Source organism: Salvelinus alpinus, chromosome 13 (assembly GCF_045679555.1).
Source record: "Salvelinus alpinus chromosome 13, SLU_Salpinus.1, whole genome shotgun sequence".
NCBI classification, from domain to species: Eukaryota; Metazoa; Chordata; class Actinopteri; order Salmoniformes; family Salmonidae; genus Salvelinus; species Salvelinus alpinus.
In genome coordinates, this window is record NC_092098.1 from 46,325,071 (window position 1) to 46,348,818 (window position 23,748).

The 23,748-nt window shown below is 42.4% G+C and overlaps 1 protein-coding gene across 1 annotated transcript; it reads right to left on the reverse strand.

Moving 5' to 3' along the window:
- Positions 1-1,944: 1,944 nt before the first annotated feature.
- LOC139537789 (glutaredoxin domain-containing cysteine-rich protein 2) lies at positions 1,945-22,120 on the reverse strand. The gene is made up of 4 exons (XM_071339571.1): positions 21,996-22,120; positions 18,882-19,242; positions 3,334-3,573; positions 1,945-2,693 (listed from the first exon to the last, which is right to left on the reverse strand). Exons 2-4 carry the CDS (start codon positions 19,233-19,235, stop codon positions 2,517-2,519), a joined length of 771 nt encoding a protein of 256 aa, XP_071195672.1. The 5' UTR covers positions 19,236-19,242; positions 21,996-22,120; the 3' UTR covers positions 1,945-2,516.
- Between the last annotated feature and the right edge of the window lie 1,628 nt (positions 22,121-23,748).

Genomic DNA, 23,748 nt, shown 5'->3' on the forward strand with positions numbered 1-23,748 from the left:
CACAAACAATTAACCGGGGAGCAGGCTAGCCCTCTGATCTCTCCACCATACTCGTTCTGACATCATAAAGAGACCTGTCAAAATGTTGGCGCTACCCTCGCTCTCTCTGCCCTCCTGTGTTGTCATTTTGCGCAACTGAAGCTGCCTAACTAGACAAAGTTGGATGTTTGAAAATCCACTTCTTCAAAGCAGAAGCCAAGTCTGACAGGCACTGGTTTCTGTACAGTCCCTTTTTGCATTTCAAGATGGAGTGGATTTACAGTAATTTACAGTTGCTTCAGACATTTATGATCAACATTTATCCTCCAGATTTGACCATTTCAGGGGGAAAACGTGACTAGTTTGAATCCTTGGGATGTTCAGAGTACCTTTCTCAACTGCTTGGATAATGTACAGTTTATGTGTGTAGCCATTTGCATTCCACAATACTAGGTGGATTATACTCTGGATAACACAGAGGTTATGTCACCCAAAGAGTGGCTATGAGGAAATCATTATGAGAAATATATTCAGTTGTATACTGATAGATCTTTTCTTATTCTCAGCTTCCTCAAACAGTAGGCCTACAAGTTCAAGGGCTGCGTAGCCTATTACGGTATCACAACATGTCATGTAACAGCATCATGTAACCACATCATGTACCTTGTAACAACAAACTTAACACCATATCGGTCTAATGTAACAATAAATAGTTAAGGGTGTGCTGTGGTTCGTGTTGCTATCAGTGTTGAATTACTGACTGTTATTTTCAATTGCTCTGATTCGCTGGGATCCTCAGAAGACCACTGTGGACAAAATGAAAGGAGAACCACCAAGACAGAGGTCAATCTAATGAGCGCTATATCTGCTGGATGAAAACGGCCGCAAGCCAAAAGGTCAAAGTTGTGTGTACAGCAAACAACAAACAAGGCCTCAGAGGACTATCATAAGAAACAAAAGGGACAAAAAAAATTATCCAAGAAACTAGTCTGAGCGGAGTCCCTTTGGCCACATTCCAGCACAAACAACACCATGTTTACATTTTCAGTACATTCTGAAGTCTTTTTAATAACAAGCCATCTTAACATGGGTCATTTGAAACTTTGCTTCACACGTGCATAAGCTATCTGATTATCACCAGTGATGAGGGAGGCTGTAAACTTGTGAATATTTACCCACTTCACACTTTTCTATGTGTGAATAAGGAAGGTGTTGCATACACATAGTTTAGCCGATTGAGAACAGAAGGAAACCCTCACAAATAGAGCATAAAGACATCTTCCCATGTTTGGTTATAAACAGACTACATTTGGAGAGAAAAAACTCCATATAATGACTGGAAATTATTCATGAATGTTCAAATGAATTGGAATAACTTGGAATGTGAAATGAGCAGCACAGTTCACGAATGCACACAGCACCTGAACCCAAGCGATCTACCATCTGATGAGAGATTTCCAGCTGCCAGTATTCCTGTTCTGATATGAAAGGCTGAGGGTTGAACCTCGCAGGGTTATTGAAGCTAGCGCTCCATGCCGCAGGATGGATCCATGTAAGAGCAGCAACTCAAAGCTTTGATGCAGTACTATCCCCCACCCCACACAGGAGATGAGAGAGAACGAACAAGACCAGCTCTTTGGAAAAAGAGAGGAAAGAAACCATTATTGTGACTATGGTAAAGTATGTGTTCAGCTGAGATAAAGCCAAAAAGAAAGCCACAGCAACAACTGTATATCTGCTAACTTCTCTCAGGGATATTTGCTGAATCACTCATCATGTATCTCCATTTTATACTAGTAAAAACAGAAGGCTATACATTTGGGGGTATACACATAGAAATAGAATGAATAGAACGGGCTTGGAACCTCTAACCCTGGCAATTTGAATGGACACCCATTCTATTAATTATGTTTCTATGAGTATAAGTAGATTCCTTCATTGACTAAAAAGAAGAGCCAATGAAAATAAGGCATGTGTCCATTTTATTCATTCTCACCAAGACAACTCTGGAAGCAATTACCTCAGCATTAGGAAGATAAAACACTAATTCATTTCTTTCTACCTCCAGAGCTGCCCAAAAGCCTCTCCATAATTTATTGAAAGTCTTCCCCTCTCTCCAAATGAAAGCATCAATTAGCCTTATATATAGGCCTAACATGGGAGATAAAAGCGGTTTTCTCTCTGGTGAATGTGGGGATGATAGGACAGCTTCCCTTGTGGATAAAATGCAATGGTTTTACATTATTTTAATTAAAATGATAAGTCATCATGAAACCAGTTGGAAGTTCATGTTATCTTTGCAGAGACTCAGATGCACCACCTACCACCAATAGAGTGATTTTGTTGTCTTATCATGTGTCTTTGTTCTCTATGGTTCAGCCAGCTGCACGTATGGTAGCCTCCTTCCCTTCCAACAATTGGATTCTGATTCCTTACAAAAACATATGCAGTGCTCCCATAACCATCATAACCATTTTATATTACAGTGCTATTACATCAGGAGAGACAATGGGCACACACACAGCCAGTGATTGGTGTTATTTGGAACAGGACTGGCACCTCTCCAGTCCATCAGGGTAGCAGGCCTGGCATCGCAGCACACTGATAGACTCATTGAAGCGGTTGGCCAGCATGGACAGCTTACTGCCATGGCATAGAGAGCAGGGGGCACTGCCCGAACCTCCACAATGCTGGCAGTCAGACACTGCATCCTGCTGGAGGCACACACACATACACACAGTGTCACTAACAACCCAGAGAAGCACTGCCACCCATGTCAACTCATATGACATATCATTACTAATGAATCCAACAAAATGGTAGAAAAGTACAAGTCAAAAAAAGATGACCTGGGTCCAAACAGAGAATGTTAAAAAGGCAACGAAGAGAGAGAGAAAAAATGAAATATTAGAACATATGGAGAGGCAGAGGAAATGAGAAACCCATTGAGAGAAAGAGAGATGAGTTAGGAATGGAAAGACAGAGAGAGAATGGGGGGAGCGAGGGGGAGAGCAAGAGGGAGGGGGAGAGAGGGGGGGAGAGCGAGGCGAGGCGAGGGGGAGAGGGGAAGGGGGAGAGAGACGGAGAGCGAGAGGGGGGAGAGGGGGGAGGGGGAGAGAGAGGGGGAGAAAGAAGCAGAGAGTGCAACTGGCAATCAGTTGAAGAAGCGACCATGGGGAATTACTGAGAGTATCCCGGCTCATAAATGGCAGCAGAGAAATTGAGTAGTCATCACTATCTGCGCAGTCGGTAGGCAGAGACGGGAGACCATGTGGTTAGAGAAAGACAGAGAAGGGGATAGCATTGCTGAAGCATATTAACACGGAGCAAGGTGTTCTGGTCAGGCATTTTTACCCCGTCCTGTCGATGGGTGCTCTGCTCCTCCCCGTCCTGTGGGTGTGTGCTCTGCTCCTCCCCGTGAGCACAGAGGGCGTTGGGCCTCCTCTTGCCCCCTCTGTTACGCCCCTGTGAGTTCTCGTCCACTCCCCCCGGGGTCTGAGGATGTCGCCCCGTTCCTTCTTCCCTCCGAGGGGCCCGGATGATCCGCAGATTGCTGGTGTAGATTATTATCTTTCCGAAGTCCAATACTGAAGACTAGAGGGCAAACAAAAAGCATGGTCATGGTCTTTGATGTGCATTACTTAGTACAAAGTAGTTGATGTCTCTTTGTTAACAACAGAGGCGTCGCTCCTAATGGCCGGTGATTTTAATGCAGGAAAACTGAAATCCATTTCACCTCATTTCTACCACCATGTCACCTGTGCAATTTGAGGGGTGAAAAAACTCTAGATCACCTTCACTCCATACATAGAAACGCATACAAAGCTCTCTCTCATCCTCCATTTGGCAAATCTGACAATAACTCTATCCTCCGGATTCCTGCTTACAAGCTAAAACTCATACAGGAAGTACCAGTGACATGCTCAATACGGAAGTGGTCCGATGAAGTGGATGCTAAGCAACAGGATTGTTTCACTAGCACAGACTGGAATATGTTCTGAGACTCATCTGAAAGCATTGAGGAGTACCACATCAGTCACTGGCTTTATTAATAAGTTCATCGACAACGACGTCCCAACAGTGACCGTACGTACTTATCCCAACCAGAAGCCATGGATTAAAGGCAACATCCACACTGAGCTAAAGGCTAGAGCTGCCGCTTTCAAGGAGTGGGACACTAACCTGAGCGTTTATAAGAAGTCCCGCTACGCTCTCTGACGAACCATCAAACAAGCAGAGCGTCAATACAGGACTAAAATCGAATCATACTACACAGGCTCTGATGCTCATTGAATGTAGCAGGGCTTCAAACAAGATGCCCAGTTACATGAGCACACCAGACTAAATGCCTTCTATGCTCACGTCGTGGCAAGCAACACTGAACCATGCGTAAGACTGTGATCACGCACTCCGTAGCCAATGTGAGCAAGACCTTGAAACAAGTTAACATTCACAAGGCCGTAGGGCCAGATGGATTACCAGGATGAGTACTCAGAGCACCCACTGACCATCTGGCAAGAGTCTTCACTAATATTTTCAACCTCTCTCTGACCCAGTCTGTAATACCTACATGTTTCAAGCAGACCACCATAGTCCCTGTGCCCAAGAACTCCAAAGGTAACCTGCCTAAATTACTATTGCCTCTTAGCAATCACATCTGTAGCCATGAAATGTTTTGAAAGGCTGGTCATGGCTCACATCAACACCATCATCCCAGACACCCTGGACCCACCCTCATTTGCATACTGCCCCAACATACCGACAGATGATGCAATCTCTATTGCACTCCACACTACCATTTCCCACTTGGACAAAAGGAACAGCTACATGAGAATGCTGGTCATTGACTACAACTCAGCATTCAACACAATAGTGCCCTCCAAGTTCATCACTAAGTTAAGGACCTGGGACTGGGACTGAACACCTCCCTCTGCAACTGGATCCTGGACTTCCTGACGGGAAGCCACCAGGTGGTGAGGGTAGACAACAACAGATCTGCCACGCTGACCGTCAACACGGGGCCCCTTAGAGGTGCGTGCCTAGTCCCCTCAAGTACTCCCTGTTCACCCACGATCGTGTGGGTACGACTCCAACACCATCATTAAGTTTGTCGACAACACAATGGTGGTAGGACTGATCACTGACGACGATGAGACAGCCTATAGGAAGGAGGCCAGAGACCTGGCTGTGTAGTGCCAGGACAACAACCTCTCCCTCAACATCAGCAAGACAAAGGAGCTGATTTTGGACTACAGGAAAAGGAGGACCGAGCACGCCACCATTCTCATCAACGGGGCTGTAGTGGCGCAGGTTGAGAGCTTCAAGTTCCTTGGTGTCCACATCACTGATCTATCATGGTCCAAACACACCAACACAGTTGTGAAGAGGGCACAACAACGCCTCTTCCCACTCAGGAGGCTGAAAATATTTGGCATAGGCCCTCAGATCCTCCAAATGTTTTAGACCTGCACCATTGAGAGCATCTTGACTTGCTGCATCACTGCTTGGTATGGCAACTGCTTGGCATTCGACTGCACGGCGCTACAGAGGGTAGTGCATACGGCGCAGTACATCACTGGAGTCGAGCTCCCTGCCATCCAGGACCTTAAAACCAGGCGGTGTCAGAGGAAGGCCAAAAAATTGTGAAAGACTCCAGCCTTCTAAGTCATAGAATTAAAATATGGCGCCGACAGATAGGGGCAGCTGTGCTTCTAGCTCCTATGCAACTTTGCAGTATTTTGTTATTTTATGTATTATTTCTGACATTATTAGCCCAGACATTTTTTTATGTTATTACATACAACTGGAAATAACTTTGGGATATCAGATCGGCGGTAACTCACCGGCATTACCAGCATTACGACCAGGAATACGACTTTCCCGAATTGGATCCTTTGTTCGTACTCCCCAGGGCAATTGAACTGATTCCAGAGGCTGATCCAAAATACAGCCAGCGGAGAAGAGGTATTTGGAGTGGACTCTTAGTCCGACTCAGGAGGCGCGCACACCACCAACCGCTTCCGAGTATATTACTCGCTAATGTTCAGTCTCTGGATAATAAAGTTGACGAGCTCAGGGCGAGGATCTCCTTCCAGAGAGACATCAGGGATTGTAACATACTCTGTTTCATGGAAACATGGCTCTCTCAGGATATACTGTTTGTGTCCGTACAGCCAGTTGGGTTCTCAGTTCATTGCGCAGACAGGAATAAAGATCTCCCCGGAAGAAGTGCGGGGGTGTATGTTTCATTATTAACTAATCATGGTGTGATTGTGATAACATACAGAAATCCAAGTCCTTTTGTTCACCCGATCTAGAATACCGCAAAATCAAATGCCGACCGTATTACCTCCCAAGAGAATTCTCTTCGGTTATAGTCACAGCCGTGTATATTTCCCCTCAAGCCAATACCACGACGGCCCTCAAAAAACTACACTGGACGCATTTATTGTAGCCAGGGATTTTAACAAACCTAATCTTAGGAAAACGCTACCAAAGTTCTACCAACACAATGACTGTAGCACTCGCTCTGAGAAAACATTGGACCACTGCTACTCAACTTTTCAAAATGTCTACAACGCCCTCCTCCGCCCCCCTCTCTTTGGCAAATCTGATCACGACTCCATTTAGCTCTTCCCTTCCTATAGTCAGGAACTCAAACAGGAAGTACCGTGCTACAGAGTATTCAATGCTGGTCTGACCAACCGGAGTCCATGCTTCAAGATTGTTTTGATCACGTGGACTGGGATATGTTCTGGGTAGCCTCTGAGAATAATATTGACAAATACACGGATATGGTAACTGAGTTTATCAGGAAATGTATATTAGATGTTGTACCCACTGTGACTATTAATTAAAACATACCCAAACCAGAAACCGTGGATAGATGGCAGCATTCGCACAAAACTGAAAGCATAAACCTCCAAAGGATAGAATTTGTAGATAATTGGCCCTCTTTCTGGGACTCACCCACAAACAGAACCAAGCCTGGCCTGTTGAGGAATGACGTACTCCATCCTAGCTGTAGGGGTGCTCTCATCTTATCTACAAACATAGACAGGGCTCTAACTCCCCTAGCTCCACAATGAAATAGGGTGCAGGCCAGGCAGCAGGCTGTTAGCCAGCCTGCCAGCTTAGTGGGGTCTGCCACTAGCACAGTCAGTGTAGTCAGCTCAGCTATCCCCATTGAGACCGTATCTGTGCCTCGACCTAGGTTGGGCAAAACTAAACATGGCGGTGTTCGCCTTAGCAATCTCACTAGAATAAAGACCTCCTCTATTCCTGCTGTTATTGAAAGAGATCGTGATACCTCACATCTCAAAATAGGGCTACTTAATGTTAGATCCCTCACTTCAAAGGCAGTTATAGTCAATGAACTAATCACTGATCAGAGATGAGATGCTTGAGATGCAGAGATGCTTGTTCTAGGTTCCAAGAAACAAAGAGATCTTCTGTTGAATCTGACAATTAATCTTGATGGTTGTAAAGTCGTCTCAAATAAAACTGTGAAGGACCTCGGCGTTACTCTGGACCCTGATCTCTCTTTTGACGAACATATCAAGACTGTTTCAAGGACAGCTTTTTTCCATCTACGTTAACATTGCAAAAATCAGAAACTTTCTGTCCAAAAATGATGCAGAAAAATTAATCCATGCTTTTGTTACTTCTAGGTTAGACTACTGAAATGCTCTACTTTCCGGCTACCCGGATAAAGCACTAAATAAACTTCAGTTAGTGCTAAATACGGCTGCTAGAATCCTGACTAGAACCAAAAACAACAAAAAAAGATTTGATCATATTACTCCAGTGCTAGCCTCCCTACACTGGCTTCCTGTTAAGGCAAGGGCTGATTTCAAGGTTTTACTGTTAACCTACAAAGCGTTACATGGGCTTGCTCCTACCTATCTTTCCGAGTTGGTCCTGCTGTACATACCTACACGTATGCTACGGTCACAAGACGCAGGCCTCCTAATTGTCCCTAGAATTTCTAAGCAAACAGCTGGAGGCAGGGCTTTCTCCTATAGATCTCCATTTTTATGGAATGGTCTGCCTACCCATGTGAGAGACGCAGACTCGGTCTCAACTTTTACGTTTTTACTGAAGACTCATCTCTTCAGTGGGTCATATGATTGAGTGTAGTCTGGCCCAGGAGTGTGAAGGTGAACGGAAAGGCTCTGGAGCAACGAACCGTCCTTGCTGTCTGCCTGGCCGGTTCCCCTCTCTCCACTGGGATTCTCTATCTCTAACCCTATTACAGGGGCTGAGTCACTGGCTTACTGGTGCTCTTTCATGCCATCCCTAGGAGTGGTGCGTCACTTGAGTGGGTTGAGTCACTGACGTGATCTTCCTGTCTGGGTTGGCGCCCCCCCTTGGGTCGTGCCGTGGCGGAGATCTTTGTGGGCTATACTCGGCCTTGTCTCAGGATGGTAAGTTGGTGGTTGAAGATATCCCTCTAGTGGTGTGGGTGCTGTGCTTTGGCAAAGTGGGTGGGGTTATATCCTTCCTGTTTGGCCCTGTCCGGGGGTATCATCGGATGGGGCCAGAGTGTCTCCTGACCCCTCCTGTCTCAGCCTCCAGTATTTATGCTGCAGTAGATTATGTGTCAGGGGGCTAGGGTCAGTTTGTTATATCTGGAGTACTGTCTTATGCAAATGAATTACTTAAAAATCATACCATGTGATTTTCTGGATTTTTGTTTTAGATTCCGTCTCTCACAGTTGAAGTGTACCTATGATAAAAATGACAGACCTCTACATGCTTTGTAAATAGGAAAACCTGCAAAATCGTCAGTGTATCAAATACTTGTTCTCCCCACTGTAGATACACTGCTCAAAAAAATAAAGGGAACACTAAAATAACACATCCTAGATCTGAATGAATGAAATATTCTTATTAAATACTTTTTCCTTTACATAGTTGAATGTGCTGACAACAAAATCACACAAAAATTATCAATGGAAATCAAAGTGATCAACCCATGGAGGTCTGGATTTGGAGTCACACTCAAAATTAAAGTGGAAAACCACACTACAGGCTGATCCTGTAGCTTCAATACCGATTTCCGATTGTTATGAAAACTTGAAATCGGCCCTAATTAATCGGCCATCCCGATTAATCGGTCGACCTCTATTCTTAATATCATTCCTTTACTTTAGATCTGTGTGTATTGTGTGTGTTGTTGTGAAATTGTTAGATATTACTTGTTAGATATTACTGCACTGTAAGAGCTAGAAAGACAATCACACCCGCAATAATATCTGCTAAACATGTGTATGTGACCGATACAATTTAATTTGATTTCTTTCTGCTACCGCACGGCAAGAAGCATTGACCCTTTTTTGCACTAACTTTTTGGCCTCATCACATTGGCTGCTGCTACTATTTTCCATCTGTCACTGTATTCCTAGTTATATGTACATATCTACCTGAATTACCTCGTACTCAGGGGCGGACTGGCCATCTGGCATTTCGGGCAAATGACAGATAGGCTGGTAAATTTTTTGCCTAGTGGGCCTGTCTAAGCTAGTTCTTTTTGCACAAAATTATCCTGATCTTGCTAATAATGGGGCCTGTCATGCCAAATAGCCCCCCCCCCCGCATCACAATGGGATTTAATGAGTTAGCAGACTCCACTGATTTAGTTATACATCTGTCATATTGGGGTGTCTAGCTATAAATTAAACCTGATCAATCAAATGGATAGGTGTAAGCAATTTTGGTAATTCCAAATGCCCTTAACTAGGTGTCTGTGCAGACAAAGAGAGAGGGGGGGAGAAAGTAAGAAAGAAAGGATGAAAGTAAGAGAGGGAGAGAGAGGTGGGAAAAGAGTGGAAGACAGAGAGAGAGATGAAGAGAGAGAAACAGAGAGAGAAAGACAGCAGTGGAAATGTACTTAGACTTGAATATTTCAACAACCCTTCTCTTCCAACTTGTTAGGCAATCATATGTACCTACGGGGGAAGGATGGCCAGCTACACAGGAGGGTGATCTTTACTAAGGAGGAGGAGGCCGTGCTGACCGAGATGCACGCTGGCCATGTTGGAGTGAAGCGCATTATTTTTTATTTAAAAACAATTATAATTACCCCCTTTTTCTCCCCAATTTCGTGGTATCCAATTGGTAGTAGTTACTGTCTTGTCTCATCGCTGCAACTCCCATACGGACTCGGGAGAGGCGAAGGTCGAGAGCCATGCGTCCTCCGAAACACATCACAACCAAGCCGCACTGCTTCTTGACACAATGCACATCCAACGCGGAAGCCAGCCACACCAATGTGTCGGAGGAAACACCGTACTCCTGGCCACCTGGTCAGCGTGCACTGCGCCCGGCCCGCCACAGGAGTCGCTAGTGCGCGATGAGACAAGGATATCCCTGCCGGCCAAACCCTCCCTAACCCGGACAACGCTGGGCCAATTGTGCGCCGCCCCATGGGCCTCCCGGTCGCGGCCGGCTGCGACAGAGCCTGGGCTCAAACCCAGAATCTCTGGTGGCACAGCTAGCACTGCGAGGCTGTGCCTTATACCACTGCGGCAACCGGGAGGCCCATGAAGTGCATGATTGCCAAATTCTTCTGATGGGGAATTGTCAAGGAGCTGGGCAAATGAAATAACCTTTTGTTTATCAATCACATTCTATTATATCTGAATTTATTATAATTTCAATGAATGTCATATCAGAGAGTACACAATGTTTCAATTTGGCACTTTTTGCTTAAAGGTCAGTACCCTGTCTAGCCTGCCAAAAGTTTGAGAGGGTGAAGACTGTGGCACCGGAGTTGAAGCCCATCAAAGTTGTTTCTCCATGGCACATGATTGGTATGTGTCCCAATTCAAATTTTGCCCTGATATGTTGTTTTGTAATGGTTGCTTTACTTGACCACAGCAGAGTTCAATATTATAGCACGTGTGTGTGTGTCAGTATGCTTACAAATATGAAAATCTGCATTCTGTATGACACAGATACGGGTTGGGAATAAAGTAATCTTCTCTCTAACACTTCAAATGTTAGTGATGGACCTCATCGGACCCTTCACGAAATCCAGAAATGGCAACAGCTGGTGTCTGCCGGCGACTGATCACTTTACCAAGTGGGTGACGGCAATACCCATTAAGGTCAGTAAAGGAAGAGTATGTGCTTAACTCTAAATTCCCTTCTATAACCCATTAAAAGGGTGATTGGAACCAAAAATAGATATTTGTTTTGTATGATACCCATCAAGTACGAGACTGGCGAGGCCACCTCCAAGGCAATGATAGACATCTTCAACATCCACGGTTCTCCTGAGGTCATCTTGAGTGACCGAACGCTGGAACAAGGTATGGATGTTATAGGTTATATTCTGTCACCAATGGTTTGTTTTATTTATTATTTACTATTAGTTTTTTGTTTTTCCATGGTACATAATCTGACATATTTCAATATCTTACATTGTCAATTGATATCCCTTTCCTATCCTCTCCTCCAGGTTTGGTGAATGGACCAACCAGACCCTCAAGACTGCCATGGGCAAGTACCTAAATTGGTACCAGGAAGGGTGGGCGAACAACCTGAAGGTAATTCTCACACAACAACAGCATCCAGCCCGCTAACGAGTTTGGACGCAAGCCGCAGCTGTTGACTGAGGTAAACAATGCAATTGTATATACAGTTATTGTATTTACTGTAGTCTTTCAAATTTGTGATGAGACTTAGTGTTGTTGTTTGTCTATTGCTATATTTGTAAAACGTACTTTCAGATCACTGAAACCCCACCTGATGTGGTGGAAGTTGTCGAACCAGATCAGAACGCCTTCGATGACCACCTTCGGACAAGGATTTAGAAGGATGTGGAGGTTTTTGACCAGGTAAAAATGATTGTCTGCTGTTAATTTATTTTCTGGCCCTGCAAGAGATATGTAAGTAATGTATTTGTAATATGAAATATAATTGCATTTATTCCTGTTATCAATCAAGGTGAGACTGAACATGGACAAAGCGCAGGAGAAACAGAAGGAGAGCTACCAGAGCAGAATCAAAAAGGGGACTACATCCAGGTGAATTACTTGGTTTGGAAGAAGGACGAAAGGAAGGCGAGACCTAGGAAACCTCGCTGCTCTTTCGTTCTAGCTGGGGTCACCATTTGAGTGAATTGTAAAAATGTCAGACTAACTATTTGCATTTGATAACAAAATAACATGAAGCTAGTTTGATTTTCCATAACACTGAAATGTTTATCTTTGTCATCTTAGGGTTAACCTCGGTGGAAGCCAACGAGCAGTTGGACCAGTTGGACGGTCGACCACTGGAAGCATTGACACCCTACACTTCGTTGAAGCCCAATAGACAAGGCATGTTAAGCTTTGGTTGCCATTCGAGAAAGCAAGAAATCGTAGTTATACTGAGCTTATAAAAATGTATCTCTTCAATTTACCTCTCCAAATGACTTTAGGACCATCGACTGTCCGAGTCCCCCAGGAGGTACAGTGGCAAGAAAAAGTATGTGAACCCTTTGGAATTACCTAGATTTCTGCATAAATTGGTCATACAATTTGATCTGTAATTCATCTAAGTCACAACAATAGACAAACATAGTGTGCTTAAACTAATAACACACAAATTATTGTATTTTTCTTGTCTATATTGAATACATGATTTAAATATTCAGTGTAGGTTGTAAAAAGTATGTGAACCCCTACTGACTTCTCCAAAAGCTAGTCGGAGTCAGGAGTCAGCTAACCTGGAGTCCAATCAATGGGACGAGATTGGAGATGTTGGTTAGAGCTGCATTGCCCTATAAAAAACATTCACAAAATTTGAATTTGCTATTCACAGGAAGCATTGCCTGATGTGAACCATACCATACCTTGAACAAAAGAGATCTCAGAAGACCTAAGGTTAAGAATTGTTGACTTAATGCTGGAAATAGTTACAAAAGTATATCTAAAAGCCTTGAAGTCCACGGTAAGACAAATAGTCTATAAATGGAGAAAGTTCAGCACTGTTGCTACTATCCCTAGGAGTGGCCATCCTGCAAAGATGACTGCTAGAGCACAGCGCTGAATGCTCAATGAGGTTAAGAGTGTCAGCTAAAGACTTGCAGAAATCTCTGGAACATGCTAACATCTATGTTGACGATTCTACGATACGTAAAACACTTAACAAGAATGGTGTTCATGGGAAGACACCACGGAAGAAGCCACTGCTGTTAAAAAAAACATTGCTGCACATCTGAAGTTTGCAAAAGTACACCTGGATGTTCCACAGTGCTACTGGCAAAGTATTATGTGGACAGATGAAACTACAGTTGAGTTGTTTGGAAGGAACACACAACACTATGTGTGGAGAAAAAAATACACAGCACAGCAACATCATATCCTCATCCCAACTGTAAAGTATGGTGGAGGGAGCATCATGGTTTGGGGCTGCTTGGCTGCCTCAGGGCCTGGACAGCTTGCTATCATCGATTGAAAAATGAATTCCCAAGTTTATCAAGACATTTTACAGGAGAATGTTACGCTATCTGTCTGCCAATTGCAGCTCAACAGAGGTTGGGTGATGCAACAGGACAACGACCCAAAACACAGAAGTAAATCAACAACAGAATGGCTTCAAAATAAGAAAATACGCCTTCTGGATTGGCCCAGTCCTGACCTCAACCCGATTGAGATGTTGTGGCATGACCCCCAGAGCAGTTCAGACCAGACTTCCCAAGAATATTGCTTAACTGAAACAGTTTTGTAAAGAGGAATGTTCCAAAATTCCTCCTGACCGTTGTGCAGGTTTGATCCGCAACTATAAAAAACGTTTGGTTGAGGTTATTTCTGCCAAAGGAGGGTCAACCAGTAATTAAGGGTTCACATACTTTTCCCACCCTGCACTTTGAATTTTAACACAGTGTGTTCAATAAAGACATGAAAATGCATTATTGTTTGTGTGTTATTAGTTTAAGCAGACTGTGTTTGTCTATTGTTGTGACATAGATGAAGTTCAGATCAAATTGTATGACCAATTTATGCAGAAATCCAGGTATTTCCAAAGGGTTCACATACTTTTTCTTGCCACTGTATCCCATCCACCAGAACCAGTGAATTCGGATCAGTCTGATTCACTGTGCTCTGAGTCAAGGGTGGGACCAGCTTGATGTCTATACCTTCCAAAAGTCCTGAAAAGTACATACAGTTGAAGTCGGAAGTTTACATACACCATAGCCAACACATATAAACTCAGATTTTCACAATTCCTGACGTTTAATCCAAGTAAAAATTCCCTGTTTTAGGTCAGTTAGGATCACCACTTTATTTTAAGAATGTAAAATGTCAGATTAATAGTAGAGAGAATGATTTATTTCAGCTTTAATTTCTTTCATCACATTCCAAGTGGGTCAGAAGTCTACATGCACTCAATTAGTATTTGGTAGCATTGCCTTTAAATTGTTTAACTTGAGTCAAACATTTCAGGTAGCCTTCCACAAGCTTCCCACAATAAATTGGGTGAATTATGGCCCATTCCTCCTGACAGAGCTGGTGTAACTGAGTCAGGTTTGTAGGCCTCCTTGCTCGCACACGCTTTTTCAGTTCTGCCCAAACATTTTCTATAGAATTGAGGTCAGGGCTTTGTGATGGCCACGCCAAAACCTTGACATTGTTGTCCTTAGGCCATTTTTCCACAACTTTGGAAGTATGCTTGGGGTCATTGTCCATTTGGAAGACCCATTTAAGACCAAGCTTTAACTTCCTGACTGATGTCTTGAGATGTTGCTTCAATATATCCACATAATTTTCCTGCCTCATGATGCCATCTATTTTGTGAAGTGCACCAGACCCTCCTGCAGCAAAGCACCCGCACAACATGTTGCTGCCACACCCGTGCTTCACATTTGGGATGGTGTTCTTTGGCTTGCAAGCCTCCCCCTTTTTCCTCCAAACATAACGATGGTCATTATGGCCAAACAGTTCTATTTTTGTTTCATCAGTCCAGAGGACATTTCTCCAAAAAGTACGATCTTTGTCCCCATGTGCAGTTGCAAACTGTATTCTGACTTTTTTATGGTGGTTTTTGAGAAATGTCTTTTTCCTTGCTAAGCGGCCTTTCAGGTTATGTCGACATATGACTCGTTTTACTGTGGATATAGATACTTTTGTACCTGTTTCCTCCAGCATCTTCACAAGGTCCTCTGCTGTTGTTCTGGGATTGATTTGCATTTTTCGCACCAAAGTACGTTCATCTCTAGGTAACAGAATGCGTCTCCTTCCTGAGATTTTTTAAATATAAATATGAACTTTATCGAACAGAACATACATGTATTGTGTAACATGAAGTCCTATGAGTGTCATCTGATGAAGATCATCAAAGGTTAGTGATTAATTCTATCTCTATTTCTGATTTTTGTGACTCCTCTCTTTGACTGGAAAAATGGCTGTGTTTTTCTGTGACTTGGCTCTGACCTAACATAATCGTTTGTGGTGCTTTCGTCGTAAAGCCTATTTGAAATCGAACACTGTGGTGGGATTAACAAGAAGTGTATCTTTAAAATGGTGTGAAATACTTCTATGTTTGAGGAATTTTAATTATGGGATTTCTGTTGTTTTGAATTTGGCGCCCTGCACTTTCACTGGCTGTTGTCATATCGATCCCATTAACGTGATCGCAACCAATAGGAAAGTGGTTAAAAAACTAGTTGTAATGACTCCAACCTAAGTGTATGTAAACTTCCGACTTCAACTGTATTTGTTCCACATTATTCATCGTTGTATACTGGGACCTACAATAGATACATATATATTCAACCACAAGGATGTACTAATGAGCTATGCAAGATATATATTTTTTATCATAATAGAGGACTTCTGAAATTATATTATTTCAGTGTAGATAACAGAAGGGCAGGTTGAAATACAAAACATGACAGCCAGACAAGCCAGTGTTTGAATAAAAAAGATTTGCATATGAATGAAGTGGAAATTTGCTGATTTAGTGATCTGTAAATTAAGTCATTTTAATGTGTCAAGCAGATTACATGTTTTCTTTGCCATTTCCGAAACATAGCAACATTTAAGACATGGATTTCATGGTAACCAAAAGTAGTTCCAAGTTTTATTAGCTAAATAAAACTTGTTTATACAGCAAAATTGTCGCAGAAATCAGCCTTGTTTGCAGAGCGATGATGAAAATAACGTCATTTAGGCTGTAACGATCTCCAAAATTCTATTCAGTACATCATCACACCGTTGACATAGCGACAGACGCTAATAGTTTATCGAATCCCATTGTGACGCAGAGGGGGACACTTTTTGGCATGACAGGCCTCAAGGAAAATAACAGGCCTGTTTTGGGGGCCTCAAGGGAAATAATGGTCCGGTGTGGTAGAAATACCAGGTTTTTGGTCCCAATCTTTGGTCCCAGTCCAACCCTGTTCGTTTTCCTGCACATTGACTCAGTACTGGTACTACTTGTATGAAGCCTAGTTATTGTTACTCATTGTTTATCTATTACTACTTTGAATATTATGTGTTTTACTTTTCTATTATTTCTCTCTACATTATAAGTAAGCATTTCACTGTCAGTCCACACCTGTTGTTTACGAAGCATGCGACTCATAACATTTGAATCGTTTTGATTTGATAGACGGACTTGAATAAAAATGTCTGTTTTAGTGGTTAATACCTGTGTGATAAAATACTAATTTGCTTGTTTACAACGTTTTACTGTCTCTTTTTAAGTGTATTTATTTGCTATTCAGCGGACAACTTGACAACACTCCGAGGGCGTTTGTAAGTGTACAATCATAAACTTTTTATTGGACTGTGTGATACTTGCCTTAGTCTTTTAGTCTTTTCATTAATAGTAATTTGGAGAAATGTGACATAGTGATAAAAGTAAACATCTTATGCTTTTCGTATTTTGTTCAGTCTGAACTTCACAGGACAGACTAAAGTAAAGACATTTATCCTGACTGGCTCCAGAGAATGAAACACTGAAGATGTGACTGTTATCTGATCAGCTGATACTTTATTGCTGTATTGCCACAATATTGTACACACATTGAGGTTGGTAAATAACAGCATAAAACAAAAACATTGTTTTGTCCTTCATTTTAACACAGTTTCATAAGCTATAGCCCAACAGCTCATATGGTATAATGAAATGCTTTGCAATTATGCAGAATTAAAATTGTACAGCCTTTTAATTTGCAGGGATGGGCACTCTTGAATGTCTTAATTATAGGCTACCCCGACTTTCTCTGTTTCTTACTTCTATCATATTAGCCATCACTAGGCCTAATAACCACATATTAAACTGCCAATGTACTGTTTGTTCCCTTCAGTTGCTATAGCCATTGTTTTGTTAACCTTCATTAGCTTCCTCTGTAAACGCTGTCACGGCCGTGTGGTTGTTGCTGAGGATCATTAGTAACAGTTGATAATATAAAAAAAGTAATGCAGGGTAATTCAATCGTTATGGACCGGAGCGCAGACCAAGCCATAACAGTTTGAACCCGACGCATGGCTCAATACTTGGTTGTGTCATCCACAGTTCCATGGTTAGTGCAGGCAATAGACGAGGGTATAACCTACTAGTGTACACTATTCTCCCTATTATAATTCTATGTACACTCATCTTCTAACATTACCATGGGTTAAAGAACTGAATGAATCAAACCACCGTTTTCTTTCTTTTGTGTGTAAAGGCTATCCAAACCTGTTTTTATGATTCATAAATACGTTCCTAAACCTAAATAATCAAATAATTTATCTACCAATTGTTGCTTAAATGGAGATGATTATGCATATATTTAGATGTCTTTTCGTTTATTGATCCCTAATATTCTGAAACCGTTCTCTTGATATATTCTAGTCTGTCGTCAAATTTCTACCTAAAAGGTACTCCGTATTTAAATGGCTGGCTTAAGATAAATAAGTGTACTGAAACCCTATTGAATGGCCAGCAAGTGGGAGGGTTTTCAGAGATTGAATACATTTTATTCAGAGCTCGCAAGATAGCCACACCTGCAGAGTGCGTTATGTAACTGAATAAGCTAACACGGAACCCAAACCGGCTGCGTGCGTGCGCCATCGTGCATAAATGTATTTTGTCCCCCCACACCAAACACGATCACGACACGCAGGTTAAAATATCAAAACAAACTCTGAACCAATGACATTAATTTGGGGACAGGCTAAAAAGCATTAAACATTTATGGCAATTTAGCTAGCTAGCTTGCACTTGCTAGCTAATTTGTCCTATTTACCTGAAATGCACAAGGTCCTCTACTCCACCAATTAATTCACACATAAAACGGTCAACCGAATCGTTTCTAGTCATTTCTCATCCTTCCAGGCTTTTTCTTCTCTTGACTTTATATGGCAATTGGCAACTTTCATAAATTAGGTGCATTACTGCCACTGACCTCATTCGTCTTCAGTCACCCACGTGGGTATAACCAATGAGGAGATGGCACATGGGTACCTGCTTCTATAAACCAATGAGGAGATGGGAGAGGCAGGACTTGCAGCGCGATCTGCGTCAGAAATAGAACTGACTTCTATTTTAGCCCTTAGCAACGCAGACGCTCGTTGGTGTGCGCGAGCAGTGTGGGTGCAATAATTGAATAATATAGATTTCTACATTTATTTTGCAACGCTCGCGCACGCGATGTGAGTGGTGTAGTAAGTCTGTAAGTCTGAATCTCAAATACTGAGAAGTGAGGAGGAGAAATGGGTGCATTTCCTAAGTCTGAATCGGCCCCTTAGATTCTAATCGGCAAGCAGACACCCACCAGGATAGAAATCATTACTGATCTAAGACGATTAACCATGCATTACAAAAGGCAATGAAAGCAAATAGGGGTGTGGTGAAGGTTGTGTATTGTGCTACAAATCAACAGTTTCATAGCATGGTTTTTCAACCAAGCCACAACTACTCACATTGGGGACTCCCTCCGGTGTATCACTGTGGGCAGAGGGTCTGTAGTTAGCCCCCCCCCTGTAGACGTTGATCCTCTGGGCCATCAGTCCGGTAGGGGGGTACAGACCCTGGTCCTGCATGTCCTGGAAGCCACAGAGCTGCTCCATCTCCAGGTGTCTGGGCATCTTGTGGCTGTGGAAGCTGTGGGGGTATTTCTCCTCTGGGCTGTCCAGCTCCTGGCCATCCTCGTACACATGCTTCAGCACCCTGCCGCTGACCGACGAGGCCAGCTTGAACCTCACCTTTCTGGGTTTGCTGTCATACAGCTGATCGCTGTCATACCTCTTGTCCAGTTTCCTCTGGAGCTCTTCCATGGTTCTCCTGCTGGAAGATGTGACTTTGAGAATCCGCCTGAGACCCTAAGGACCCTATATACTGTATCTACCTGAACAAGGAGCTGATATGATACGGGAGTGTTCCATGGACTGCTTGAGATCAGCCTACCTCTACCTGCTGTCTGTCTTTAGCTATCACAGCTGAATTATTCAGTGTCAGATCGTATTCACTAAAGGATAATGGGGAAACTGAGACCATATCATCAAATAATCATGTTTGCAGGAGTAGTGGAGTGTTCCTAAAAGCAAGAATTGTGGGCATGGAGCAGAGTGTGAATTACGAGGGGCCCAGGGGGTTCTCAGGCCCCCTGAATGAGACACGAATCCCCCTAAATGCAACAAAGTATAACTGGGGAGGGGGTCCTCTAAATAATGCTAATTTATCCATTCTCCTATTTGTTTAAATAGCAATTTCTACTGCTACAGTGGTACATATTAAAATTAAACAAACAAATTAAACAAACACCCCCAATCGCTGAGTCATGGTTTAAAACATTTTTCTTTTTTTTCGTGGCTGCATCCTGGAACAGTCCCGTATTTCAGCCACTTTTCAAATCAAATCAAAGTTTATTGGTTGCGTACACAGATTTGTAGTTGTTTTCGCAGGTGCAGTGAAATGCTTGTGTTTCTAGTTCCAACAGTGCAGTAATAATACCTAGTAATACAAAACAATATTCACCAATCCAAAAGGTTTAAAGAAAGAAATTAAGAAATATCAGAATGAGCAATGTCAGGGTCCAGAATATAAATATACACTGAATGTATAAAATATTAGTAACAACTTCCTAATATTGAGTTGCACCCCCCACCTTTTCCCTCAGAACAGCCTCATTTCATCAGGGCATGGACTCTGCAAGGTGTCAAAACGTTTCAAAGGGATTCTGGCCCATGTTGACTACAATACTTCCCACAGTTGTGTCAAGTTGGTTGGATGTTCTTTGGGTGGTGGACCATTCTTGAATACCAAATACTGAAAAGTGAGTATAACGATTTGGAGCTAGCCAATGTAAGTTCAGAGTCACTCGCCCCAACAGTGCGTATGTGCTGGAGGCGAGCAAAATCTCGGGAGAGAGGGGGGAGTGTGGTTGGGGTATCAGATAGGGTGAGACAGGCCAGGGCAGACGGTGAAAAGATTTCCAGGTCGAATCCAAGCAGCAGTGCAGCAGGCAACGGGAGTAGGTGTCACCCATTTGGGAGAAGCTTTTATTTCTAGAGGGAGATTTATTGTAGAAAATGCCAGTGGACGGTCTCTGAACAGTGGGAGGGGGCTTCAAAGGCCCCTGGATTTGGGTGGGGTAGGCTGTGAGAGACTCATGCCATTTGTTGGGCTTGAATGCTTCGACACCTCTCATTTCACACCTCAGTGCTAATTGAAGTTGTATCTGGTCTGTCTCAGTTCCGGGTTGGATGGTGTCTCCAGGTCTCTGCTGTTTGTTTGCCAGAGGACCCTCTGTATAGCTTGGAAAAAGGAATCCTTGGTAGTAGTAATCCTTCCAGGTAATTTTGTCCAAAATTAGGTTGTAGGTTTGGAGTTTTGAATCTGGAGTGAAGGTTATGCTGTGGAGGGTAGCATCTTGTATACAGTTGAAGTCGGAAGTTTACATACACCTTAGCCAAATACGTGTAAACTCAGTTTTTCAAAATTCCTGACATTTAATCCAAGGAAAAAATCCCTGCCTTAGGTCAGTTAGGATCACCACTTTATTTTAAGAATGTAAAATGTCAGATTAATAGTAGAGAGAATGATTTATTTCAGCTTTTATTTCTTTCACCTTCCCACATTCCCAGTGGGTCCGAAGTTTACATACACTTAATTAGTATTTGGTAGCATTGCCTTTAAATTGTTTAATTTGGGTCAAACGTTTCAGGAAGCCTTCCACAAGCTTCCCACAATAAGTTGGGTGAATTTTGGCCCATTCCTCCTGAAAGAGCTGGTGTAACTGAGTTCAGGTTTGTAGGCCTCCTTGCACGCACAAGCTTTTTCAGTTCTGCCCACAAATTTTCTATAGAATTGAGGTCAGGGCTTTGTGATGGCCACTCATACCTTGACATTGTTGTCCTTAAAGCCATTTTGCCACAACTTTGGAAGTATGCTTTGAGTCAAGGTCCATTTGGAAGACCCATTTGAGACCAAGCTTTAACTTCCTGACTGATGTCTTGAGATGTTGCTTCAATATATCCACATCATTTTCCTACCTCATGATGCCATCTATTTTGTGAAGTGCACCAGACCCTCCTGCAGAAAAGCACCCCCACAACATGATGCTGCCACCCCCGTGTTTCACGGTTGGGATGGTGTTCTTCGGCTTGCAATCCTCCCCCTTTTTCCTCCAAACATAACGATGGTCATTATGGCCAAACAATTCTATTTTTGTTTCATCAGACCAGAGGAGATTTCTCCAAAAAGTACGATCTCTGTCCCCACGTGCAGTTAAAAAACCGTAGTCTGTTTTTTTTATGGCGGTTTTAGAGCAGTGGCTTCTTCCTTGCTGAGCGGCCTTTCAGGTTATGTCGATATAGGACTCATTTTCCTGTGGATATAGATACTTTTGCACCTCTTTCCTCCAGCATCTTTACAAGGTCCTTTGCTGTTGTTCTGGGATTGATTTGCACTTTTCGCACCAAAGTACGTTAATTTCTAGGAGACAGAGCGTGTCTCCTTCTTGAGCGGTATGATGGCTGTGCGGTCCATTGGTGTTTATACTTGCGTACTATTGTTTGTACAGATGAACGTGTTACCTTCAGGCGTTTGGAAATTGCTCCCAAGGATGAACCAGACTTCTGGAGGTCTACAAATTTTTTCTGAGGTCTTGGCTGATTTCTTTTTATTTTCCCACGATGTCAAGCAAAGAGGCACTGAGTTTGAAGGTAGGCCTTGAAATACATCCACAGGTACACCTCCAATTGACTCAAATTATGTCAATTAGCCTATCAGAAGCTTCTAAAGCCATGACATCATTTTCTGGAATTTTCTAAGCTGTTTAAAGGCACAGTCAACTTAGTGTATGTAAACGTCTGACCCACTGGAATTGTGAAAGTGAATTTTAAGTGAAATAATCTGTCTGTAAACAATTGTTGGAAAAATTACTTGTATCATGCACAAAGTAGATGTCCTAACCGACTTGCCAAAACTATAGTTTGTTAACAAGAAATTTATGGAGTGGTTGAAAAACGAGTTTTAATGACTCCAACCTAAGTGTATGTAAACTTCCAACTTCAACTGTATGTCCCTACCGAAAAATCATGCAGCTGTGTCTCTCTCTCTCTCCCTCTCTCTAAACATGATGCATTAAATTTACTAGTTACCTGTCCAAAATTGTAACCAGTAACGTAACTTTTGGATTACCCAAACTCAGTAACGTAATCTGATTACATTCTGTTATTTTTAGATTACTTTCCCCTTAAGAGGCATTCGAAGAAGACAAAAATGTATGTTACCAATTGAACCACATCTATTGCAGGATAAATCAATGTTAAAGTTTACATAGCTGACCATATATGGATGTTAAACTTTACTTTATGGGTTGGTTATGTAGGCTTCTTCTAACCCATCGCTTTCTACTACATATAATAATATGATTCAATTATATATGTACATTAAAAACCAAAGTCTATTAGAATTCCAGTCATTCCAATAAATGTTATACCCCTTGATCCTCAAGAATAGGACTTGGTAATATGGAAGTATAGATTATCCAAATTGTTTTACCTGAGTATAACCCCAAACCTAAGGACTTATTAGCCAGCCCTACTCTCTTGTTTATGATTTTGTTGTCATGGAGGACTGATTGGGCTCATTGATTCGAGTTGAAAAATAAATGCTGCGCTCATGGAATGGCATGCTTTCAGCACTACTGAAAAGTTATATTTACACGTGAAAAATGAATGCCATATGCTGCATTTTCAATAGGTCTATTGTTTACCTTTTTGTTTGCGACACTTTGATATCTTGATAATATGCAGCTGTTTAAAGGGCAAATCCATTGATGAAACAATAACAAAACGGTTGCCCTGCCTCTATTTTGGTAAAAAGCTGAGGGATGGGCCTGGAGAAATGTAACCACTCTCAGAATAATAGACAGAGCTATGGATGCAAGGACTAACCATCCATGATATAACAAGTATTGTTTTAACCATGTTATGAGGCTATACAGTGTTAGTTTACATTTACAATGTTTACAAACATTGGAGTAAAACAAGCTTATTTTCTGGGGTTCTCATGGAGTGTGACAGTTCATGGAGTGTAACTAAGCTCACGAGTTATATTCTTCAAGAATCAACGGATATATATAATTCATAAGTCCAAAAATGGATGTAGCAACTACAGATTGTCCCTTTAAGTCTATCAAAAGTGTGTGAGTTTGAGCAAGTGTCCATTAGGTCTATGGATAAAAAATGTTATCAGCATGAATTAGATTGAGCAATTAAAGCCCCACTTTTATTCCATAGATTTGGATCTGCACTATGCAGCTGTTGCGAGAGCCCATTCTTC